Source organism: Piliocolobus tephrosceles, chromosome 1, assembly GCF_002776525.5.
Source record: "Piliocolobus tephrosceles isolate RC106 chromosome 1, ASM277652v3, whole genome shotgun sequence".
Taxonomy (NCBI): domain Eukaryota; kingdom Metazoa; phylum Chordata; class Mammalia; order Primates; family Cercopithecidae; genus Piliocolobus; species Piliocolobus tephrosceles.
Window position 1 is genome coordinate 159464846 of NC_045434.1, and position 17824 is coordinate 159482669.

General features: G+C 40.5%; 1 protein-coding gene across 3 annotated transcripts in view; it reads left to right on the plus strand.

The window, feature by feature from the left end:
* The first annotated feature begins 450 nt into the window (after positions 1 to 450).
* Positions 451 to 17824, plus strand: part of DOCK7 (dedicator of cytokinesis 7) — a 243640-nt gene continuing 226266 nt past the window's right edge. For 2 of the 3 annotated variants that reach the window (XM_026454153.1, XM_026454155.2), the window contains exon 1: positions 451 to 631. In XM_026454153.1, the coding sequence (XP_026309938.1) occupies positions 594 to 631 (38 nt within the window). In that variant the 5' untranslated portion in view covers positions 451 to 593. The remainder of the gene's footprint in view (positions 632 to 17824) is intronic. The other variant, XM_026454154.1, reaches the window with a different exon arrangement.

The following is a 17824-nucleotide window of genomic DNA, read 5'->3' on the forward strand; positions in this document are numbered from 1 at the left end:
ATAAGAAAAACCACTGTTTCTTCAGTTATACCGCATTCATGAGGCCGAAGCAGAAACCCAAGTGCTTTAAAAAGCTCGGAGACGGCTGCTGCAGAAACATGAACCCAGTCATCCAGGCCGGTAAAAGCACAGCCCCCTCGGCAAAGCCCACCTTCCATTTCCTTCCCTTCCATTTCGGGAAAGCCAAGCTCCCCCTACGCGTTCGGTTATCTTATTTTCTTGCCTCGTCAGGTCGCTAGCCTGTCTCTGGCTTCTCTCCGCGACCTCTCGGTCGTGCAGGCTCCGCGGCAGCGAAGCGGCTAGGGCTGGCGCCTCGCTTCCTCAGCGCTCCGTTCTTCCCCTCGGCTCCCGCCGGCCGCAGCTGCTTTCCGAAGCCGGGGTTCCCGCCGGGATTGACACGCTGGGGGAGGAGCGGTTTCTCGGTGCGCGCCTCTAAGGAACATTACGGCAGGGCTCGTTCCCGGCTCCGGCCGCCAGCCCCAGCCTCCCAGGTCCGGAGCCGGGACTGGCGGAGGCCGCGAGGGAGGGAGCACGAGCAAGGAGGCACGCGCCCGCCGGTCCGCGCCCAGCCCGCCGCCGCCGCCTCAGCAACCATGGCCGAGCGCCGCGCCTTCGCCCAGAAGATCAGCAGGTAAATCTCGGGCGTGGGGCGCGCCGCCGCCGCCCGAGAAAGAGCCGCGGAGTCCTGCCAGGCCGGGCCTAAGAGGCGGGTGGGTGTGGCGAGGCCGGCACCGGGATCCCGCGGCCTGGCCCGCGGCGGGGCGGAAGGGGTTCGGGATGGCTGAGGGGGTAGCGGAGGCCTTGCGCCGCCCTACAACCCCGGTCTTCAACCTGCGTCCGCCGCTGAGTATCGGCCGGGAGCAGAGAGGGCCGCGGACGCCAGCCAGCGCGCCCGCCTCCGCCTGCCCCTCGGCGGCCCAGGCCTGGACTTTCCCGGCGGTTTATTTAATGGAAGGGCGGGTGGGGGAGCTCGTCGGCCGCTTCCCAAATTCTTTGTGTCCCCACCCCCGGGCTTGTCGGGGGCCGCCGAGGCGTTTCGCCCCCTCCCCTCTCTCCGCCCACCCCCTGTTGGCCCTAGAGGGTGCGGGGTCCGCCCTCCTTTCCACCCCAACAAAAGGAGAAACGCGCGGCGGCTCCGGGCGGGTGGGAGGCCGCCCCTCCTTCACGCGTCTAGCTCTTCCTGAGAAATGTGACAGGAACCCTTTTTGCACCCTGGGGCCAGGTTCAAAGTGGGCTTGTGCGTCCAGGATTGCAAACGTGTGGACAGAATGAAAAGTTGAGAGCTGCGGGCTGCACCTTCGGTGTGCAGCTGCCGAATCCCTGACGGATTGCAGGCTGAAGCTCGTTCTGAGTTCGCCTGTGAATTTAACTATGCGCCTGTGTTTCTCAGAGCACCCGAAGAAGATGGATGATAGGCAGTGTTCTTTATACACTGGCTTTCTCTCATATGTTAGCAGTCTTGAAGTAAAGCAAGTGATCAAGGTGGAGGTTTCAAAGCCTTTCACCTATTTGGGGTGGTTGGTTGCCACCTTTCTCCCACCCGCCAAATAAGAATTGAATGACAAAGGATTCTAATATTTGTAGAATTTCTTTGTGGAGCGTACTTATGTATGAGAAAGAGGACATTTTTGTTTTAATAAAATCATGTTTGTGTGAATTATGATGTGCCAAGAAAAGAAGCATTCAGATTAAATTACCTTTTTTGTTTTTAGACAGTTGTATTTCTGTGACTCTGAGTCTTTCTGGTTTGTTGACATTTCTTAAAAAATTTTGGGCCGGATGCAGTGGCTCACGCCTGTAATCCCAGCACTTTTGGAGGCCGAGGCAGGAAGATCGCTTGAGGCCAGGAGTTCAAGACCAGCCTGGGCAACATAGCGAGCCCCCACCTCCCCACCCCATCTCCGCAAAAAAAAATTAGCCATCTCCGCAAAAAAAAAATTAGCCAGGTGTGGTGTCGCACCTGTAGTCCTAGCTAGCTTCGAGGCAGAGGCTTTTTTTTTTTTCTTTCTTTCTTTCCAGAGTTCTAGCACATATTTTTTTCCTTAAGGGACAAAATATCTAGTGTTTAAGAGCATGGGCTCTACTGTCAGACTCCGACATGGGTTCAAATCCTGACTGGTATTTTCTAACTTGGGACTTTGGCCAAGTTGTTGGGCCAAATTTCCGTTTCCTCATCTGGCAAATGAGAATATTAATAGGACCCAGATCATAGTGTTGTTGTGAACATTAAATGGCATAATTTGTGTAATGTGTGTAAGATAGTACATGGCCTATACTACCTGTCATCAAACACTTGTAGTAATTAGTTTCTCCCAGGGAGTTGTGATGACAGGACTTTTTTTTTTTTTTTGGTAAAATAACTAAGTCTTACTTCTGATGGTGATGTCATTAAAAAATGTTATTACTTGACATGTATTCCTAGTATTAATTTCTCTTATTAGAACCAGAAATTTATCCCTGAAAACATCATACTGATAAAGTAAGTGCACATTAGAGACTTGGATCTGAAATTGTGTGTCTATTAGTGGAGTTTACCACCAGATGGGACAGGACAAACCACAAGAAAAAAAGAGAATCAGTTGTGCAAAACAACACAAAATGCAAATAAGAACAGCTTTCTAAGAAGTTATAAAATTAAGTAAGGTAACATGAATGAAGAGATGTGCACTTATTGGACAGACAGGAGGTGGATATGGTAGTGATTGGTGATTGGACATGCAAGGTGAGGCAGATTGAGGAATCTGGGATGACATCCTAAGTTGGGCAACCACGTGGATGTTGGTGACAGTCTTTGGGGTAAGGGAGTACAGGAGGGAAAAAGAGTTTGAGATTGGGAGATGCAAGTGGGATGGAGATGATGATTCAGTTTTGGAGTTGTTAATTTTGAGGGGCTCATGAATCACTCAGAACTATCTGTTTGGTTTTTGGTGCAGGTTGAAGGTGCAGAAGAGAGATTGGGCTGGAGATCTGGATTTGAGAATTATCAGCAAGTAGATTGTATTTAGAGCCGGGGGCGGGTGGGAGTTGATGAGATTGTCCAGTAAGAATGTGCAGACTTAACTTGGAAGGAACACCAAGGACAGAACTGCTGTGAGTAATGAATTATTAACTGCTTATTGTGAATGAAAAGTTCTTCCTTGTTATCAAATATGATTGAATAATAGCTAATACTTCTGAATCAATTCGTGTTCTGCTTTTTAGTTTTCTATTAGAGGGAAGTATAGCACAAATTCTGGAGATGAGCTTCCTGGGTTTGACACCCCAGCACAGCCAGTCGTTGGGTAAACATGGCCAAGTCACTTGACCACACTTCTGCCTCATTTTCACTATCTAGAAAATGAAGAGGATAGTAAGACTTAACCTCGTAGGGTTGTTGTGAGGATTGAATGAATTGATACCTCTAAAGTGCTTAGAACAGTGCTCTGTGTGTCTAGTAAGTATCAACTATTTTTTACTACTGTATTTATAATGTGGTTTAGGACTTTTGTTGGAAATGATAATCCTTTTCATAGTATGCATATATGAAATTTGTTGCTCTGTGAAAAGCCTGTTGCTGTTTGGAACCTTATTTCTTTTCAAAACTTTGTGATTGTTCAGAAACCTTTACTTTAAAAAAAATTATAATGATCTTCTTTCTGTCTCAGTTATTTTTTAGCCCTTTGCATTTAGTGCAGTTATTTTTTGAGGCTGTAATTTGGTGATTTCTGAAGGCTCTTTATTCTTGTATCACTAATTATACTGTTTACTTCAGCTCACCATAGAAAAGCGGCATGTATACTTTGTCCATATCAAGTAGTTGTCTTTTTATGTGTGTGTCCCCTTTGCTTTTTGAGGATAAGGCCCATGGATTTATGAAATGTTGACTGTAGATAAATTGTGTAGGATTTTGTTGGGATTATTTTGTCCTGTCACTTGATACTCAGCAGTAATGATGAACATTTGTGTACACTTAAAGCACTTTTTACTGCATTCTCATCTTCATAACCCAGAGAGGCAGAAAATGTACTAAAGAATATAGGATCTGGGATCAGATTGCACAGGTTGAAATTCTGCATATATCACAGAAAAATGGGGATAACAGCCTCAATAAAGTTAATGTGATGATTAAATGAGTTAATACATGTGTAAGTGAGCTAATACAGTTCTAATAATGCATTAGTACTGTGTCTAGAACATAAGCATTCAAAAATGTTAGCCACTACTATTATTTATTTCTATATTGCTTACTGTTATTGTTATCATTTTCTAGATGGGGAATTGAGGCCTAAAAAGAGCAATTGTATTTGCCTAAATTGGGATTCAAATCCTAGTTCTCTGATTTCAGATTTTTTCTTTCTTTTTTTTTTTTTTTGAGATGCAGTTTTGCTCTTTCGCCTAGGCTGGAGTGAAGTGGCGCAATCTTGGCTCACTGCAACCTCCACACTACCCCCCCACCCCCGTCCCCTGCTCCCGGGTTCAAGCGATTCCCCTGCCCTCACCACCACGCCCAGCTAATTTTTGTATTTTCAGTAATAGGAGGGTTTTACCATGTTTGCCAGGCTGGTCTCGAACTCCTGACCTCAGGTGATCCACCCGCCTTGGCCTCCCAAAGTGCTAGGATTACAGGCGTGAGCCACCTCGCCCAGCCTGATTTCAGATCTTATGCTTTTTTTTTTCTTGAGATAGGGTCTTGCTCTGTTGCCCAGGCTGTAGTATAGTGGTGCAGTCTTGGCTCATTGCAGATTCTGCCCCTGGGTTCAAGCGATTCTCTCACCTCAGCCTCCCAAGTAGCTGGGACTATGGGCACTATGCCTGGCTAATTTTTGCATTTTTTTGTAGAGACGGGGTTTCACCATGTTGCCTAGGCTGGTCTTGAATTCCAGGGCTAAAGTGATCTGCCCACCTTGGCCTCCCAAAGTGCTGGGATTACAGTCATGAGCTACTGTGCCTGGCCTACTCTTTTTATTTGACTATGTTTTTTTTCTGCAAACTATTTTCTGTGGTAGTTCCAGGTTTCCTAACAGTGTCACTGCTACTATCCCAAAAGTTATGCCAGCTTTCTTAGTCCTTCCTTTGTTAACCGGGTATCATTTTGCTACATAAGCAGCATAATTTAATGAAAGGTTTCCATCAGATCTTTATTTCTGAGGGAAAATCTTATATGAGTGGGATTTCCTGGATATAGACTTATTTAACACCTCAGATGTTTTTAGTCTTGTTTGTGTTAGTAACGCTGTACAGATGGGCCCAGTCTTTCAATCTACAGAATCTACTTTGTTCAATTCATAGTTCCATGTATTACCAACTACTTCAGCGCTGCCTGTTGTATCTCTCTGGACACATAATCTTCCCTGATCTTTTGTTGTATTCATCTCAGTAATTCTTAATGCTGAATAGCTAACCTACCTCTTGCTCTTAAGCTGCAGAATAATGTTAGAGAGAGACTAGAACATTTCAGAGTTGATCTTTATGTCTCAATATCTTGCCATTTGAGATGAGATTTACCGTAAGTCATTTCTCTTATTTAACAATTTCATTTCTCTACCTCATCTTACTGAAAAGTTTGGGACTACCATTAGTCCTTCATTTTAACCTTAGCATACTACTCTCTTGATATGTGATTTAACCATCTTTCTCCCTTGAGCCTGACAGGTCTCTTGTTCCTAAAGCTTACCCATTTTATTGTACTTCAAAATTCTCTCTTGCCACCTCTCTCAGAGTCTGGATTCCACAAATGTCCCTGTTCTAACATCTTCAATCTACTCCTTTTTGTGGACCTTTCCCTTAAACCATAGGACTTACTATGTCTTTCTCATCAAAAAAACAAAGATCTATTGAGTGTTCTGGCATTTTCAGCTGCCAATCAAACATTCCTTTCCTCGTCACATTTCTCCTATGTATGTGGTATAGTCATGGCTACTTCCTGTTTATTCTCTTCCTCATCAATTCTTGGGCTAAATAGTTGAGCTTACTTTATATCTAGAATTATAGGGCTCTTGAGGGCTAGGAACCTTTGACTTTCTTTCTTTTCTTCATCACTGATTTCATGAGCTATTTTTTAAAAAAGTTACATTTCTTATGTCCCTCTACCCCCTTCCCTATTTTTGTACTGCTTTTCAGAGCTCTTTGATGGCAGGTCTGGTCTTGACTTTTTGTCTCCAGTGCTTCACACAGATCCTATGGATACCTCACATGTAAGTTGAAGCATCCTTCATTATTTCACTTCTAGATGACCCTAGAAAACTGCTAGCTGATCTAGTCCCTCCCTCCTCTAATTCAAGTGTATTGCAAATTAACTCTCCCTAAAACACAGCTCTCATCATGGCATTGTGCAGTTCAAGAATATAAGTGGCTTTTTACAGTGTTAAAGCCAAACCCTTGCTTGGATTTTAAAGTTAACTGTGACCTAGTCCTCCTTTTGTTGACTTACTCTCTAGTTTACATATTGTCCTCCAGTCAGTCTGGTGTTTTCACTGTACCTCCACAAATGCTATGCTCATTTCCATCTCTGTAACTGTTGTGCTGTTTTTTTTTTCTCTTTTAGATACATTCTTCCTTTTCTTTCCTGAATCTTGCCCCTTCTTAAGACTACTCCAGTCCACTATTCTGACTTTTGGGATAACCATTTCCTTGCTTGCTTTAATGTTACCATCTGTGAATGCATTGCTAAGCAAAATGTTTTCTTCTCTTTTTGAAGTCATTCGGGTGGAATTGTATTGTGTGTATGCTTCTCTGTCTTGCTTCTTTGCAAAAAATTATAATTTGTGAGATAGATTAATTAATTAATGATATTCTGAGTAGTTGAAGTTCATTCCTTTTCATTGCTTTGTAGTATTTCATTGCATAAATATACCACAATTCATTCTATAGTAGGTGAACATTTGGATTGTTTCCAGTTTTTTACTATTACAAACAACGTTTCTATGAACACTCCTATACAAGTATTCAGGTATACATATGCTTGAGTTTCTGTAGGGTATAGCCACCCTTGCAATTTCTGAGTCATAGATGGCAATCTTTATTGCTATAGGAATGTTTATTAGGTAGGGCCAAACTGATTTCTAAAGTGGTGGTAGAAATTTACAATCTCACAACAATGTTGCTTTACATCAATGCCATTACTTGGTTTGGCCAACTTTTTCATTTTTGCCACGATCTGGTGGATGCACAATGCTATCTCATTGTAAGTTTTAATTTTTATTTTATTACTAATGAGGTTGAGCTCTGTTTTGTATGTTTACTGATCATTTGGATTTCTTCTTTTATAAATTGCTTATTTAAATCTTTTGCTGTTATCCCCCTCCTCCATTGTTTTTTCCCTTTGGTTTTTTTAAAAATTGATTTTGTGTGAGTACTTTACATACAGTCTGTGTATTAGTTATTTATTGATTATATGTGTAGCAAATACCTTTTTCCACCCTGTGGTTTGTTTTTCATTGTTTTAATGGAGTCTTATGAAAGCTCTAAGTTCTCAGTTTTAATACAGTTTAACTTACTTACCAGTCTTTTTTTAATGGTTATTACTTTATGGGTCTTAAGAAATATTTTGTTACCCTGAGATATTAAGATATTCATCCAGCCGGGCGCAGTGGCTCAAGCCTGTAATCCCAGCACTTTGGGAGGCCGAGACGGGCGGATCACGAGGTCAGGAGATCGAGACCATCCTGGCTAACACGGTGAAACCCCGTCTCTATTAAAAAATACAAAAAATTAGCCGGGCGAGGTGGCGGGCGTCTGTGGTCCCAGCTACTCGGGAGGCTGAGGCAGGAGAATGGCGTGAACCCGGGAGGCGGAGCTTGCAGTGAGCTGAGATCTGGCCACTGCACTCCAGCCTGGGCGACAGAGTGAGACTCCGTCTCAAAAAAAAAAAAAAAAAAAGATATTCATCCATATTATCATGAATTTGTAGTTACTCCCTTTTTAGTTAGGTTTATATTCCACCTTGATATGTGTATGGTGTGAAATTTTAATTTTTTTCTAAATGTATTATTCTTTCCCCATTAATCTGCCCTGCTGCCTCTGTTGTAGATTGAAAAAATTAATTTTAATATTTGTGGGTACATAGTATGCATATGTATTTATGGGGTACATAAGATATTTTGATACAGGCATACAGTGTATAAGAATCACATCAGGGTAAATGGGGTATTTATCATCTCAAGCATTTATCTTGTGTAACAAATGATCCAGTTCTTTTAATTATTTTTAAAATGTACATTGAAATTATCTGTTGTAGATTATATATCCTTATTTGTGGGTCTTTTTCTGGGATCTCTGTTTTGTTCCATTGGTCTGGTTAAACAGTATTTTTTTTTTTTAATTATAAATAATCTTAGTTATAATCAGCCTTGGCATTTGGTAGAGTAACTCCTTCTACCTTTAAAAAAAAATCTTGACTGCTCTTAGCCCTTTGAATTTCCATGTAAATTTTCGAATCTACCAAAAACAAAACAAAACTCCCTGAACCCAAAACTCATAGAATTTGATTGGGATTGCATTGAATCTATGTGTTAATTTGGAGGAGAAATAACATCCTTATAATATTGAGTTTCCAATCCATGATCCATAGTGTATCTCTCCATTTATTTAGGTCTTCTTTATGTTGTACAATGTAATTTTATAATTTTCTCTGTCAGGTTCTTGCTTATCTTTTGTTAGATTTATTCCTGGGTAGATAACAATTTTGTATCCAGTTATACCTTGCTAAACTCTTGTTTATTCTAAGAATGTACTTGTGAATTCCTTTGTATTTTCTGTGTAGACAACCATATGATCTGGAAATCATTATTTTTTTTGTTTCTTTCTTTTCAATCCTTATAATTGACTTACTATTTTTTTTTTTTTTTTTTTTGAGACGGAGTCTCGTTCTGTGGCCCAGGCTGGAGTGCAGTGGCCGGACCTCAGTGCAAGCTCCGCCTCCTGGGTTCACGCCGTTCTCCTGCCTCAGCCTCCGGAGTAGCTGGGACTACAGGCACCTGCCACCTCGCCCGGCTAGTTTTTTGTATTTTTTAGTAGAGACGGGGTTTCACCATGTTAGCCAGGATGGTCTTGATCTCCTGACCTCGTGATGCGCCCGTCTCGGCCTCCCAAAGTGCTGGGATTACAGGCATGAGCCACCGCGCCCGGCCCAACTTACTATTTTTTATCTTGCTCTGTAGACTATTATTTTGTATTACTGTGTAGATTGGTATCATTGCTATTCAACATTGTATTAATATTGAACATTCTTAACACTTTTATTTTTCTGTTTTGTAGTTTTTATTTATTTTTTTGAGATGGACTCTTGCTCTGTTGTCCAGGATGGAGCACAGTGGCGTGATCATAGCTCATTATAACCTTGAACTCCTGGGCTCAAGCTGTCGTCTCACTTCAGCCTCCTGAGTAGCTAGGACTACAGGTGTGCATGACCATGTCTGGCTAATTTTTAAATTTGTTTTAGAGATGGGGTCTTGCTGTGTTGCCCAGGCTGGTCTCAAACTCCTGGCCTCAAGCAATCCTCCCACCTTGGCCTTCCCAAATGCTGGGATTACAGGCATGAGCCTCTGTTCCTGGCTTTCCTTGTTTTATTTATGATCTCAAAGGGAAAGCATTCTGTGTTTCACTGTTAAGCCTAATGATAGCTGACAGCTTTTTGTAGCTTTTAGTTTGGGTTCCCTAGAAAACAGAGCCTGTTATAAGAGTTAAGAATTGATGCTTTATTTGGGGCTTTTCTTCTTTATTCCTGTCAATTCAATTTCTTCAGACTTAACTCCCTTTTACTCTGGGGTTGCATCATTTGGACCCCCTTGGCGCACATACTCTGGGTATCTCACTGCTTTTTCAGTGGCTTTTTACACGGAATTTTTTTTCTTGTTTTTTTTTTTTTTTTTTTTTTTGCGGGGGTTACAAGTGACAGATCAGATTATTTTGCACAGACACACAGTGTTGACTCATGTAACCGAGTGTATTGGGTCCAGGGATACAGATGATGTCAGCAGCCGCTTATCTTCATGTCTTGGATAGGTTTTCCACAAAATGGCCACTGTGAGATTTGACAGCCCCAGGCTCAAATCCTACCAGTTTAGTTCTGGCAGAAAAGATCCAAGGACTCAATTATTGGTGTGGGTTGAGTCACATGTCCTTCCTTGAACCAATTACTATGTTTAGGGGGATAGGAGACTCTGACCACTGTGGGGCACATGCCCTTCTCTATGGCTTGGGGGAAAGATGTGTTAGCCCCACCCAAATCTTACAGAATTAGTTCCTTACCAAAGAAGGGTTTCTAACCTAAAGAATGAGGATGAGAGTACTGGTCATAGCAAAACAACTGCTGTTCTTTAAAATTAGTCATTTTAAGTGGTTCCACATCAGTATAATTACTTAAATGTGTGGCAGTATAGACAGCTATCCTATCTGCAATTTAGATGGAACTAATGAAATACAAAGAAATTCAAAGAAAAACAGTGTAATCTGATGCTACCTAGCTGTGGCTTCCCTGTCCCTTAACTTTTTAAAGTTTAGCTCAGATCTTAGTACCAACTCAAAGCCCTCCCAAGGATGTCTTCCTGGTTTTTCTTTTTGACTTTTGTCGTTCTCATTTTTTCCTTCTGCATCTGTATGCTTGCATCATCATGGGCTGTTTCTGGTTTGCCCTGTGACACCAGAAAACCGAACTAACTCCTTCATTCATATCGACCATTTAATAATTTTCATAATTGCTAATGATACAGGATCATGGTACGGAGTCTCAGGGTGCAAAATTTTCTTAGTGAGTACATTCAGCTCTCCTTTTTCTGCCGTCATCATTCTTTCTTTTACAAATAAACAGTTTCTTCCACTTATCTTTGCAGAGCAGTTCCAGCCATACCCAGATCCTTAGAAAAACAGAACAAAACAAAAACCAGCTTTATTGAGGTATACTTTATGTATCATAAAATTCATTCATTTTAAGTGTACAATTAAATGATTTTTAGTAAATTTATAGATGTGAAACCGTTATCCACAATCTAGTTTTAGAACGTTTCCATCACCCCAAAAAATTCCTTGTGCCAGTTTGCGGTCATTCCCTATTTTGACCCTAAGCTCTAGGCACAACAAATCTTTTTTGTATCGATCTCTCAATTTGCTTTTTATGAAGATTTCACATAAAGAGAGTTATGCAATATATGGCCTTTTATGTCTGGTGGCTTTCATTTAGCATAATGTTTTTATGGTTCATCTGTGTTGTAGCATGTATCAGTACTTCACTCCTTTTATGACCGAATAATACTCCATTGTGTGTAGCACATTTTGTTTATCCATTCATCAGTTGATGGACATTTAGGTTGTTTTTTTCTACCTTTTGGCTTTTGTGAATAGTGCCAATAGGAATACAAGCTTTTGTTTGAAGGGTTGTTTTCAATTCTTGTGGGTATATATCTATCTAGGAGTGGAATTGCTAGGTCATAGTATAATTTTGTGTTTAGCTTTTTGAGGATCTGCGAACCTGTTCCACGATGACTGCCATTTTACATTCCTATTAGCAATGTATGAGGGTTATGAGGGTTCTAATTTCTCCACATGCTTGCTAACACTAGTTATTGTCCTCTTTGATTCTAGACATTCTGGTGAGTGTGAAGTGGTATTTCATTGTGATTTAGATTTGTGTTTTCCTAATGACTAGTGACTTTTTTTTTTTTTTTGAGATGGAGTCTTGCACCGTCACCCAGGCTGGAGTGCAGTGGTGCAATCTCGGCTCATTGCAAGCTCCGCCTCCCGGGTTCACGCCATTCTCCTGCCTCAACCTCCTGAGTAGCTGGAACTAGGCGTCTGCCACCATGCCTGGGTAATTTGTTTTTTTTGTATTTTTAGTAGAGAGGGGTTTCACCATGTTACCCAGGATGGTCTCGATCTCCTGACCTTGTGATCTGCCCTCCTCGGCCTCCCAAAGTGCTGGAATTACCGGCGTGAGCTACCACGCCTGGCTGACTAAAGTGACTTTTTTTTTTTTTTTTTTTTTTTGAGATGGAGTCTCGCTCTGTCGCCCAGGCTGGAGTGCAGTGGCTGGATCTCAGCTCACTGCAAGCTCCGCCTCCCGGGTTTACGCCATTCTCCTGCCTCAGCCTCCCGAGTAGCTGGGACTACAGGCGCCTGCCACTTCGCCCGGCTAGTTTTTTGTATTTTTTTAGTAGAGACGGGGTTTCACCGTGTTAGCCAGGATGGTCTCGATCTCCTGACCTCGCGATCCGCCCGTCTCGGCCTCCCAAAGTGCTGGAATTACAGGCTTGAGCCACCGCGCCCGGCCTAAAGTGACCTTTTTTATGTGCTTATTAGCCACTCACATATCTGCTCTGGTGAAATACCTATTCGGATCTCTTACTCATTTATATTGATTGATTGATTGAGACAGGGTCTTGCTCTGTTACCCAGGCTGTAGTTCAGTGGTGCGTTATAGCTCACTGCTGCTTTGAACTCCTGGGCTCAAGCCATCCTCCCAGCTCAACCTCCTGAGTAGCTGGGGCCTCAGGCCCACGCCACCACATCTGGCTAAGTTTCTGTATCTTTTGTAGAGTCAGACTCTATGTTGCCCAGGCTGGTCTTGAACTCTTGGGCTCAAGTGATCCTCCCCCCTCAGCCTCCCAAAGTGCTAGGATTACACGCATGCACCACCATGCCTGGCCTCTTACTTATTTTTCAGTGGGATTATTTATCTTGTTTTTGAGTTGTAGGAGTTCTTTATGTGTTCTTGGTAAAAGTCCTTCTTTAGATATATAATATTATCTCCTTGTTTGGCTTGTCCTTTCATTTTTTAGGTGATGTTTGAAGCACAAAGGTTTTTAATTTTGATAAAGTTCAGTTCCTCAGTTTTTCTTCTTTTATGCATCAGGATTTTGGTGTTGTAGCTAAGATTTTTTGCCTAATCCATTGTCATGAATTTTTTTTCTATTTTCTGCTAAAAATTTTATAGTTTTAGTTCTTATATTAAGGTTTATGTTCCATTTTGCATTAGTTTTTGTGCATGATTTGAGATAAAGGTCTGAATTTGTTTTTAGTGTGTGGATGTTCAATTGTTGCAACACTCTGTCGAAAAGAATACTTTTGTCCAATTGAATTGCCTTGGCACCATTATCAGAAAAGATCAGTTGACCATAAATGTAAGAGTTCATTTCCTGATACTCAGTTCTGTTTCGTTGATCTGTTTGTCTATCCTTATACCAGTACTGTACTGTTCTGGTTACCAAGGCTTTAAAGTAAAATTTGAAATTTGTAAGTGTGAGTCCTCCAGTTTTTTACTTTTTTCAATATTGTTTTGTCTGTTCTGGATTTTTTGCATTTTCATATACATTTTAGGATCAATATCCATATAAAGTATGCCAGTTTCTGCTAAGTCTTGTTGGAATTTTGATAGAAATTGCATCGAATCTGTTGATCAGTTTGGGAGAATTGCCATCTGAACAATATTGAGTCTTCCAATCCATGAAAATGGGGCGGGGAGGATCTATTTATTTAGATCTTACTTAATTTCTCTCTTCAGTGTCTTGAAGTTTTCAGTGTACAGGTCTTGTACTTCTTTTGTTAAATTTATTTCTAAATATTTTATTATTTTTGATCTTTTGAATGAAATTAAAATATTTTTGGTTTGTTCATTGCTAATATATAGAGATACAGTTGATTTTTGGATATTAAACTTGTATCCTTAGACCTTGCTGAACTTGTTTGGTATTTCTAGTAGTTTTTTGTGGGTTCCTGAGAATTTTCTGTAAAAGGATAATTTTTTTCTGTGAGTAAAGACAGTTTTATTTCTTCCTTTCCAATCTAAATGCCTTTAATCCTTCCCTCCCTCCCTCCCTTCCTTCCCTTTTCCTTCCTCTCTCCCTCCTTCCCTCCCTCCCTCTTCCAGTACAAGGTTGAGTAGAAGTGGTGAGAGCAGACAGATATACTTGGCTTTCTCTTGCTCTAAAGAGAAAAGCATTCAGACTTTCACCGTTAAATATGATGTTGTTTGTAGGCAGATGTTGTAAAAAAGGAAAGGTGGGGACAAGGATTTGAGAAATATTTAAAAGTTAGAATAACCATGATTTAGCAACTAATTATATACACTTCATACCAGGATATAATTTTGTATGTTTATGGGTAGGCAGCTCTGGGTTTATTTTTATGAAGTAGGGTAGAATTTAAGATAAATTTATATCCTTTTAGGAGGATTGACTTTTTGCAGTAGATACTTTTTTTTTTTTTTTTTTTTTTTTTGAGACAGAGTCTCGCTCTGTCGCCCAGGCTGGAGTGCAGTGGCCGGATCGCAGCTCACTGCAAGCTCTGCCTCCCGGGTTCACGCCATTCTCCTGCCTCAGCCTCCTGAGTAGCTGGGACTACAGGTGCCCGCCACCTCGCCCGGCTAGTTTTTTGTATTTTTAAGTAGAGACGGGGTTTCACCCTGTTAGCCAGGATGGTCTCGATCTCCTGACCTCGTGATCCACCCGTCTCGGCCTCCCAGAGTGCTGGGATTACAGGCTTGAGCCACCGCACCCGGCCTCAGTAGATACTTTTCTTTTCCCTCTGTTTTTAATTGCCAATTTCAGGTCAGTGTTAATATTTACAAATGCTAAATTTTTGAATTCTTTTCTTTATGTAGTTATAATGTAATATGTTCCATGAAATAGGGAACAGCATTATCACCAGCTTTTTAGTTGATGAAATTGAAGTTTGTATTGAAATGCTGTTGATCACAGTGATAGAGCCATCCAAGTCTCCTTAATACAGTGCTTTCTAGGCTGGGCATGGTGGCTCACGCCTGTAATCCTAGCACTTTGGGAGGCCGAGGCGGTCGAATCAAATCACGAGGTCAGGAGATCGAGACCATCCTGGCTAACACGGTGAAACCCCGTCTCTACTAAAAATACAAAAAAATTAGCTGGGCATGGTGGTGGGCGCCTGTAGTCCTAGCTACTCAGGAGGCCAAGGCAGGAGAATGGCATGAACCCGGGAGGTGGAGCTTGCAGTGAGCTGAGATCCAGCCACTGCACTCCAGCCTCAGCGACGGAGCGAGACTCCGTCTCAGAAACAAAACCAAAAAAACAGTGCTTTCTAATGTGAAAATAATTTTGAGTAATATTATCCCCAAAATAGTGTCAAATGGGATATATGAGACACCTGACATCTTTTTTAATCCTCTTCCCCTCCAGAAAGGGAGGTATATTTTAAATGTTAAGTGTATTATGTAGAAGGACTGTTTCTTTTTGTTTCACATGTTAATCTGTATGTTTTAGTTTTCTTGAGACTTTAGTGGTTACTATGGTCCAGTCTTCTGTGTTCTTAAACATTTTAACACGGGCTAACTTACAAATGACACGAAGACAGTGGCTTAGATTGGTGTTTTATTTAGCCATACATGAAGGATAGGAAACAGATCATAACAATGGTGGTAGTCATTCTAGTGTTCCTGTTACTATGTTAGTATATACACCAGACATTTTCACTGGATATCTTTAACTGACCTGTGAAAGGCTGGGTTTTGGAAAATAGAGAAATCATTAATATGAACTATATCAAGAATTATTTTATCTTTGGAAAACTGTTTCCATGGAAAGCTTTAGGAACTTTATGAATCTGAATTCAAACCCTGCCTCTACCTTTCATAGACTTGGGCAAGTTACTTTATTTTTGTAATGTATCTAAAAATATCTGTTGTTTAATTATAAAATAATGTTACTGCAGAGAATTTGGAAATACAGAAAGCCCTCAAAAATCACCCATAATTCTTGATTCAGACAAAAATCTCTGCCTCACAGAACTTACATTCTAGTGATAATTTTTGGAAAAACCAGAAATAGTTTAAATGTCCACCAGTGGAGACTGGTTGAATATGTTTGTTTATGCATACCAGGGACTTTATAGCAGATAAAAAGGAGATGAGTAGTTAAGAATGAGGTCTTTATGTTCAAATCTTGGCTCTATTCCTTATCAGTTATGTGAAACTCTTGAAATTTCAATATTTGAATAGAGTATCTACTTCATAGGGTTTTCTAAAGATTGAGGTATAACAAAAGTAACACTTTGCACAGTATGTGACACACTGTAAGTGCCTGACAAATGTTGCTAGTTTTATTAGTTTTATGTGCCAATATGAAAGATTTCTAATATGTATTGTATAATGTAAGGTATCAAGAAATGATTATTGTATGATGTCACGTGTGGACATTGAAAAATAAGAATTTCTTATATATGTAATGATAGATACACATCTATTTCTTGAAGGATACCAAGAAAATATTAACTAGTTACGTCTGGGGAATGAATAAGACTGGGGATTGGGAATTGGAGATGGCAGAGAGATGGACCTTCACCTCTTTGTGGAGTTTGAAATTTTTTCTTCCTAAGTTTGCATTTTGTAATGCCATTTATTTATTTATTTAAAAGATTTCTTGTATCAGGTTTTTTTCTTGTTTGTCTTCGTTTTGGAAAATCTTATTTCCTCTGCTTCTCATAGTAACTTTATGTAATAGTAGAGCTTGAAAGTAATTCTTTAACCAGCCCTTTGCAGGTATGCTAAAGACACATTAGAGACTATTTTGAGATAAGCAAACAAATTATGTATCCTGTTAAAAAATGTTTTTAAAAATGTTTCATACAGAATAGGAGAGTATTGTGTTTTGGTAGTAGTTTTTTTACTTTACTGGATTACAAAGATGATAATAATGATCTCAACTAGATTGAGACTTCTTTTTCCCTGCAAATATTTTTCTATTTGACAATAATAGATAAGAAGGCTTACTTTTTTCTTCCGTTTTAATCAATTAGAAACCAACATCACTTATGAATTGGTTTACTCTAAAAGGTGTTTTGAAAGTACTAGGTAGTCTCCAAGTTCATTCTTATTCCCTCTCTCTAAATTCTTTTATCTGTTTCTCCATTTCTCTCTCTCTCCCCATTGTCTTAGACTTCGAGGATATTAGGATTAATAAGATATGGTCCCTGCCCTGAAGGAGGTCTCGTAAGTTGTTCCATTCAAGCATTCTTACTCAATTACTTTTCTGGGGAAAGAATTGTGAATTTTTCCTTTCTATTCCTGTGTTTTTCACTTTAGCTCTGTAAACATTGGGTAAGCACTTTGTATGTGCTACAGATAAGATGAAGTTTTGACTTTTAATTGCTTAATTCCTTGTAAGGAGATAGGTAAACAGATTTCAAAACAATTTGATAGTTGCTGTGACTTTGGTATTGTTTGGTTATCACGATGAGGTAGAAAAATGCCACTAGGGTTTGAAAACCTGTAATTTCTTTAATGACAGAAACGAACCTGTTTTGGGACGTTTATACCAAGTAAGAGACAGCATAGAGTACCCCAATCAGAGGTGAAGTTTTCTTGTCTATTCCTCAAGGATGTTGCAGAGGTGCTTCTGAAGAAGTAGTGTATCACACCTGAGAAGCCAAATTCTTGATACTTCACTGTACTCTTTTTCCCCCCACCATACTTTTATACTTATGGGTTGTGTGAGTACTGTTCCATAGAAACCTTCTCAGCTTACATGCTTCTCTCAAAGAGAGTGCTTACAAACGTTGGGCTTTCCCACTACTGAAATCAAACTCAATTAGCAAGGTAAGGTTCTTATTCAACAATAGAAAGCAGTCAGTGGCTAGTCGCTGCCTGTCTGAATTTGTCTCCTGGAAGCTCCTTTTCTTTGAATGTATGCAGATAAGCACAGGGTGCTTTGAAAGCATAGGGAGGAGTGTCCAAACAGATTTGGATACTCAATTGTATGGAACAGAAAGAATCAGGCAGCGCTTTAGGGAGGATGTGATACGCATACCGCTTGAAGTTTATTTGCCCCATCTTACTTCGTATTCGATTTGTTAGTTTTCCCTACTAAGGCAGAATAATAATAACTGA